Source organism: Lycorma delicatula, chromosome 5, assembly GCF_047948215.1.
Source record: "Lycorma delicatula isolate Av1 chromosome 5, ASM4794821v1, whole genome shotgun sequence".
NCBI lineage: Eukaryota > Metazoa > Arthropoda > Insecta > Hemiptera > Fulgoridae > Lycorma > Lycorma delicatula.
The window spans coordinates 75,966,906-75,975,707 of record NC_134459.1 but is presented as its reverse complement, the minus strand read 5'-3'; the positions used below and the strand labels follow the sequence as shown (position 1 = coordinate 75,975,707).

At 31.2% G+C, this 8,802-nt stretch overlaps 1 protein-coding gene across 2 annotated transcripts in view; it reads right to left on the bottom strand.

The window, feature by feature from the left end:
• Positions 1-1,753: 1,753 nt before the first annotated feature.
• The window catches only part of LOC142325091 (uncharacterized), a 34,564-nt gene continuing 27,515 nt past the window's right edge, over positions 1,754-8,802 (bottom strand). For both annotated transcript variants that reach the window (XM_075366428.1, XM_075366429.1), the window contains 2 exons: positions 6,267-6,348; positions 1,754-5,030 (listed from right to left, as the gene is read on the bottom strand). In XM_075366428.1, coding sequence (XP_075222543.1) covers positions 4,223-5,030; positions 6,267-6,348 — 890 coding nt within the window. In that variant the 3' untranslated portion in view covers positions 1,754-4,222. The remainder of the gene's footprint in view (positions 5,031-6,266; positions 6,349-8,802) is intronic.

Genomic DNA, 8,802 nt, shown 5'->3' with positions numbered 1-8,802 from the left:
GTCGCACATGAAGAGAAAGGTAACCAACCTTTATTTGGTCAGGAACGGTTGGTCTGGAAAAGTTCAGAACTGGCGATATTGGTACATTGATGCCTCTCTCCCTTCTCATAATCCGCTGTATAGGGGTGATGACTGCATTGACAACTCTTCGGTAATTACTTGTAACTCTAGATCTGCAAAGTCTCAGCAAAAGATCACTCATTTGCAAAATCTCCTCAAATCCTTGTTTTTGTTGGTTTTTACAAACGGACCAATAACAACTAGCTTGTAGAATAATACAGTGTAGAAGAATTTATCTGGACGGATATACAGTTCCCAGTACTGGCGATATATAATGAATCACTCCAGCACAGCGCACATGTACTGGAGCTAGAGCTAAATACAACTGGGTTTGCCCAGGAGACATCATTACTTACTAAATAAAGCTATTCGCCCATTGACACAACAGTTTCCAACTTGGGTTACGACTGCATTTCGTAACATCACCGGGTGTAAATGTAAGAATAAACAGTATAAGATGTGTAGTTGTGTATGAGTATTGGTCAATCTCATGTGTTTTTTCATATTTACAATTTAATATGCTGTCTCGTCTCTTTCTTCTTCTTAGTTTTTCTTCTTTTTATAAACTGAAGTGAAGACGTTTCTGGTTCTTGGCAGATTATTGATTTTGCAAAATGGATGAAAAAAAAAAAGAACAAGTATGTGTCAAATTTTGTGTGAAAATCAGGTAATTCACTTTGGAGACTTATGAATTCTTAAAAACAGCTTTTGGAGATGTCTGAGCCAGTCAAATGTTTTTATCTGGCTCAACAGATTAAAAAATGACTGAGAATCAATTGAAGATGACCCGTCTGGCCGGCCTTCCACTTCAAAAACCTTTGTGAAAGTTCACAATTTAATGCACTCTGACTGTAGATTTACAGTGGAGGTCTGTCTGCCTCTCCCTTGTAGACCAGACCGGAATCCGTAAATTAATCTAAGTCATGAACTGTAGTTGCGAATAACATTTTTGGTGGTATGTTGTTAATTTGCCTCAAATTTTGAGACATTTACTAGAAATTGGCTCAATAAAAGTGGAAGTAGACGCGGGGTTCGTGCTTCCATGAACTTGGTTAGCTAGTTCAGAGGGCAATTATGTAGGACTTCAAGATGTCTGGACAAGGTGTACAGCCTTCTTTTTAGGCCCAATTGGCAAAAAAGTCCTACATAAGACAAAAGCTGAGTTTAAAAATTGCCAATGTAAATGTCTACCAAGGCATTTACATCGGTGGCATCCCAATGAGGCCTGGCTTATTACTAAGAGATGTTAAGAGAAGTTAAAGGGCAAAAGACGACTTCCATTAAAGCCCATCAGGGCTATGAACAGAGGAGGAGGTAGCAACCGAAAGCGTCACAAGTCAGGTGTCTTCCCCTACGGGGTTGGGATGCAGATTTACAGTCAGGGATATAGCTGATGAATTTTATTTAAGTTCCTATGGGGTTCGGTTAATTTTAACTGATGTCCAGTGTCCATGAAATTCATTCTGAAACTGTTGTCAAACCAGCAGAAACAACACAGACTTTAAGTGTCCAAGAATACTACAAATAAATTTAGGTCCCATTAGGTTATTAAACATTCATCAAATTAATAATTGTTGTCTCTGCCTCTCTTAGTGCTGGCTTTCTGCCAATCCTAGCCGGCTTAAAAAATAAAATTTTAAGAGGTAATTAACTAATAAAACAGAGAAAAATTGTGCAAAAAAAACAGAATAAGTATAAGAAAAAATATTTTTGTTATTTTGAAACCATATTTATATTAAACGTTTAAATCATATATTCCTTACAAAAATGTATTACAAACTAACTGAATTTTTAACAGAAATTATGAAGTAAAATTCTAAGTATATTTGAAGTTCCATTTTTCTTTGTTTTGACATCTGTTGACTAATCCCCTTTACATTAGCATATGTGAATTTTTTTCATTGTAAAATGAAGTTTTATTAACAATAATATTAATACAAAAAATATCCACAAAAATTATTGGTTATTATACAGTATATAAATAAATCTTACAATATATAAATATAAGAATTTATTATAAGTAAAACCAGAGTAACAAATTGATTTCATGAAACAGATTTCATTCACAAAAAACTGTCCCAGTTATAATTTATGTACATTAATAAAAATTATTAATTTTTTTTTTACTGATATAAAAAAAAATAAAACAATAGATACAGTGAATTATATGTCAAAATGTATACGTTACAATACAAAATAAGTAAAATGATAACTTTAACAAAATAACAAGTTAATTTAATATAGCACATCTTCATAGGTTGATAACGAATTTGTCACTAATGTACACATATTTAAGAACATAATCAGACACACAAAATAAATAAAATAAAAATTCACCAGAAAATTTATAAAAAGATAATCTATTTTTAAATGTACGAATAGAAGTCTGCGTATGAAAATTCAGTGAGATGACAACATTCAGCAAACAAATTAATTTTTAGTAGTTTAATTATAAAGACAATAAGTACAAAATTGAGTACAAAAACCAGCAGAAGAAATTTCTAACTAGATTTTGCTAAATGTATATAGAAAGTTGCTTCTAGAAGATACAATTCATTATCATCATCATCATCATCATCTAAGGCACTGAAAATATCACTGAAGTTTCTTGTAATCACAATTTACAATTACAACAGTAATTCATAATGTTCAAAATAAGAATTCATAAAATATCTCTATTGACAAAGCTGCTGATTGTAATTTTAACTTGGAAAGCTTATAGTACTGTATATTAATTAAAAACTATAAAATTTCAATTGTACACTTTTTTCATAAGCAATAAATCTTCTTAGTTAATGAAAATTTGTACATTGTACACATGCCTACCAAATGTTTAATTGGTAAATTGGAAAAGAAGAATTACTTTTTAAATGTAAAAAAAGTATAAAAATAATAATTTTTAAAAGCAAAAGAGAATTTAAACACAAAAAAGTATCCATGACCAATCTTTTATTACCCTGGGATGATTTTATTGACTTACAGATTTATTCATGAATAAACATACCACCCTAAAGACAATAAACAGAATTATCTCCTGAACTTAGCAAGATGTATTGGTTCTTTCCTTACCTTCCTATCACTCTCTCTTTCTCTCTAATTTCACTTTTGTACATATGATCATACTTTTAGTTTCCCTTAGACAGAAGAACCAAAATAAACACAAGATTCCATACTATCTACAATTAAAGCATGTTTTTTTAAAAATATTGTCAAGTTTTCAAACAGTCATAAAAATCAATTCAGTTGTCAGCCATTTTAAATCTAGTGAACCAACAAAAAATATGTCATGATAGAAAATTGTGCAGGAAATTTACAAAACATTTCTTGTAAAAACAGACTGAAAGTCAAAGAAACAAAATTTTATATATATTTCCACAGTGAGAAGACACTACAACTGTCAACATTCAGATGCAAAGATGATTGTGAAAAATGTTGTACAACAGCAAGGATGACTATAAAATAAAAAAACTCCAAAATTACTCATTTTTACCATTTTCATTTCAACTTTCAGAAACTTTCATATTAAAATTACTGTAAGCAACTCACATTTTTAAATCTTAGATTACTTAAGTATTAGTTGTATAATGTGATGCACTGAAGAAGTGTGAATGAGTATTTTCTTTTGTTTTCACATTTAATTCATTAACACATAAAAACAGGCTCACATAAATCAGGCTTCTACATATTAAAAATCAGATACATGGTAATCAAACAATGTTATCATTTTCACTTAAACAAGGTAGTACGATCCACATTACCTTTAACAAGAAGGGTTTTACTGTATTAATTACCATTCCAAACTTAACATAAGTTAAATTCTTAGCATCTGGTTTGATGCTTGTCTATATTCATTATTAATTATTATTAACATCACATTAACAAATCTATTTACCCATTTCTTAGATGATACCTTAAAAAAAAAAGTTAAAATTTCACAGATAAACTAATCTGAATGTTTTAAAATATCATAAAATCTTATAGAAATTACTTCAAAACTTTTTCTGCTTTAGTTACATCAATGAGTAAATATTCTACAATCACATCCAATTAACTGATACAAGCACTTCCATTAAATTAAATTAAATTAAAAATGTACAAATTAAATAAATGCATAGAGGAACAACTATCGCTGGTAAAACAATCAAAAGTTAATCACATAATCTTATGGTGTATCATCAATTTCCCCATGATAAGTTTTGCAATGCTGTGTAAGACTACTTTTTGCAAGAAATACTTCTCCACATGCTAAACAAGGATACATACTTTCTCTAAAACCTTGACCAGAACAAATGGATTCAACATCACTATCTTTAAAATTTTCAATTGTGTCTCCTACAACTGTAAAATATGGTGTTAAATTTTTTGACGGGGAAATCACATCTTGTATTTTAACATCAGGTGTAACTGGCTGGTCATCGGTAGAAAAACATAAATTATTTTCTTCATTTAAATTACTGTAACCACTAGTTGATTCATTACTAGAATTATTAATTGAAAAAACAGTAGTATTACTACTGTCTTCATCCTTAAAAGTATCACCCTGAATTATATTTTCTTTAACGAAATCAATTTGATCTTTTTTTATTATTTCTGAATCGCTCTCATTTTTATTTTGTAATAGCAAGGTATTATTGCACTCTATCACTTTAACTGCTTTTATAATATTCTTATTTAAGCTGTCTTTTGTATCATCCTGTTCATTAATAACAGTTGAATCAGGACAAGGCAGACTTAAGGTATTTTGTAAAATGTTTTCATTTACTTTTTGATCTAGTTTAAGAATGCCATCAGATTTGCCAATTTTATTAAATTTAAAATATTCATTTCGTTCATCAGGATTAAGAGTAAGAAGATGTTGAACTTTATGTTTATTATTTTGTGTTTGTAGTATAACTTGCATTTTTGAATTTACAGACGAATTGACTGAAGTTAGTGAACGAGGAGTTTGACTAGATGTAGGAAGGTTTAATCTGAAAAATAAATTAATAATAAGCAACTGAAATGACATAAAAATATATTTTAAAAATCAATTACATAATTAGGATACATTTTAGTCCAACTTTTGTCACAATTCATCAACATTTATCCACAGAAAAGTATAATTTTAATACCAAAAATTTAGTAATTAAACCTTTTTCAGTTATCCTTAGCCGAGACTAAGATTACTTCATTACAGTAAATTACTACCAAACAGTTTCTTCTACTGAAAATTAATATAAATAATCACACATCTGTTTTTAATTTTTTATCATTCAGTAAAAGCATTATCAACAGCTACACTTCAGGTTTAATTCTAGGCAAGATTCTAGCATTTCTTTATCATATAATTTTCATTACAAAAAAAGGAAATTACTCATAAATAAAAAAATAAGCCACATATTAAATGTAAATAAAGTATACATCATTTCAAATTATACTATGTAATTTATCTTTGCTAGAGTAATTAGCGTATTTTATTTTCATGCTAAAGGTACATAAATTTCATTAGCAACCACAATACAATCACACTTTTAAACCTTATAACAAACTCAACAATTTTTTATTATTATTTTTATTTTTAGTAAATATCAATATAAGGAAAAAAGGAAATACTTAAGTAAATTTTATGATATATTTAAAAAAATTAATTCATTAAAATCATAACCTTTTGACTATGATTCTGTAAATATTTATTTGCTACTTAAAGAACATTAGACATAATTACAATGAGAAATGTTCAAATTTGAATTTCCTTAAATTCTTTTTTTTCTAGATGCATAAGTAATTTACATGGGTTACATTCTACAACCAATTATAGAAAAATAGGTAGAACAGGGAAAAGATGGGTAATTATTTTTACCTGGATTCTCTTTTCCGTAGGTCAATAAACAGACTAACAGGCAATATACTTTTTCTGATCACTAAGATTACAGTGTCAAATAGGTTACAGGCCTAATTACAGTTTAATAGTTGGTCCTGTTTTTTCAGGCTGAATATTCCTAAAACAGTGCCATTGCTGAACACAACACCCAAGGCAAACCAACAATACAAACAATCAAGTCAAATTAAAAAGTAACAACTTTCAATGGATTTGAACTAGAATCTGCAATTTGTTTTATGAAACCCTTGTAAATCTTTAATTTGTAAAAAAAATATATGTATTTTTTAAATTATTGAGCAAATAAAATTCAAATAAACAAATAAATCATTAAAAAGTGAATACTCACAAATCACTATAAAAATTCTTTTGAAAAATTACAGGTTTGTAAAGTTGTCCACTAACGCTTTTAGAAGGACTATCACAAGAATCTGGAAAAAAAACATCCTTAAGTGAGAAAGCATTCTTTACAAACAAATTAACAATACTTAAAAAAAAAAATTATTTAAAAAAGATATTAGAAAAAAGACAAAAACTTTCAATTTGTTGTATACCACAACCCTGTTACCAAATTCAAGAAATTATTGAAATCTGACAACTCAATTTGTAACTACAATCAGATTTGAATTTTTCAGTAGTTATCTGAAGGATTGAGAGGTGTCCAAAAACATGTAAATAAATTTGTTGAAATTCCCAATGAAATCTAATTACATACATGTACATGGCTAAAGACAGATTCAGTTTCTGTCAACAATCTGATGTTTGTTGCCAATCATTTAAACATACACAGTAGGTCTGATAAGTTCCTGAACTAAATTTCTGTAGTCAATACAAGTAGCACTATTTCTTGGATAACCAAGGAACTATGTAGTATGATGTCTGACGAATGTGTGTACAAAATTTCATTATGTTTCATCACTCCAGTCTTGAGTTATATTTGGTCGTGTACATTGTGTTCATGTAACCTGTGCAAACTCACAACATGGAACAGAAAAGCATGACAAAATTGCGCAGCAGATGATGGTGTTGTCTGAGAAATGGATTCAACATAATTGAGCCATGATTTTTGTTTAGCACGCTGAAACACTCAAAGGCAAACAGCCCTTGCGTTGCATAAGGCATAGAGCAATTCATTCATTGGTCTTCGACTGAAATTACATAGAACTCTATGTTGATCTCTTAGTGCATGCCTGCATTTTTCATCCCACTAAGAAACTTTGACGTTGGGAAAGCTGCCGGCTATCCCAACGTCAAAGGGATAAATTAATCAAGAATGTGGCATGAAAACTTGGGAAGTTGGTGGATCGCACTACCGCTCTTGTCAAACTGGCTGAAGAAATTCTTGTACCGAATCCAGTCTACTTTCTAAAGTACCCATCTGCATGGCTGTTTTGAGGCAAATAACAATTACAGACTGAGATTATAAGATTACAACCTGTTTATGATCACTTCCAAAGAAGTTTTTGGAAATGCACCAGGTAAAATAAGGGAGTAAGTTTGCTGAATACAACAGACTGATTCACTAAGATGTGCCAGATGAAAATGACATAAATGTTCACAATCCATCATTCAACAAACAGAGATCTAAGTCCTGCCTCAGTCTAACAACTATAATGTCTTGAGAAGAACACAACAATGAGCCCCAAGAACGGCCCACCATTCTTGGGGCTCATTGTCGTTTTCCCCAGTTATTGTGCTGTCATTGTGTTGAAATCCCCAGTTATTAGGCAGGATGTAGGAATTTGGGAAAGTAGACTGAACAGATCATCCTCACTGATATCAGAATTTGGAGGAAGATATAAGTTACAAATATTAATTTTAAATGGCGTCAACGTTTTCACAAAGACTGCAGGGATGTTTGTCACTAGCGGGACATGGGTAGCTATAATGATTTCCCTTAGGAAAAAGCCACACCTCATCCTATGCCCTCAGTTTGATAGTCATATTTTTCGCAGATGTATCTGTGAAAGGACACATTATCCTGGAGACAGAGGTGAGTCTCCAACAGATACAGTACTAATGGATTTTCTTCCTTTATTAGGATTTCTATAGCCTCATAGTGAGAATGGAGACCACAAACATTCCACTGAATAATATTTGTAGACATAGAAAAAACTGTTATACATAAAAACGGCAAGTGGATTACTTATCAAAAAACTATCAGTTTTTCTTTTTAGTGCCTAAGACTTTCAGGAAGTGCTTAGTTTCTTCTGGCATTTCATCCACCTCTATATCTTAAGAGAGGCCTCAAGATGGAGGTGGGGATTTGGATGCCTGGGAGGCCAAGATACCGGACCAGGTGATGGCTTTTTGTAAATCCCTTCAATGGGATCTCTTGCTGCATTGTTGGTGCAGTGGGTGTTTTATTTGTACCAGAAGTTGATTCTGGTACACCGTTGTTGGTCTTTCCATCAAACCTATCCTTCTTCTTACTAGTACTCAACACTGCTACAGAGATGAGGGATTGTACCTGGTCTGACAAAGCCTGCACCAATTTTGTTAGTTTTCTGCATGATGAGCACTTGTTATTCTTTTGCAAATTGTTAGAAAGAGCCTGTGAAAACTAACACTGGGTGATACAGATTTTCCCATGTTGAGGGATTTTTTATATTCCCTACGAGCTACAGGAAAAGACACTTTCTGTTCAGTACAAATCCTTAATATGGCTTGTTCCTCTTTACAGATAAGGCATTCTTGAGATCTTGCCGAATACGAACCTTCACAATTAATACACTTTTCAGTATCTGTGCGTGAGCTATCATCATATTAATGGCTAAAACGCACACAAACTTGCTCCTTGGTACAACCAATTTTGTTGTGCCCAAAACCCCTGACACTGAAAGCAGCGTCTCAAGTTAGGTATGTATGGTAGTACATGGACAGAG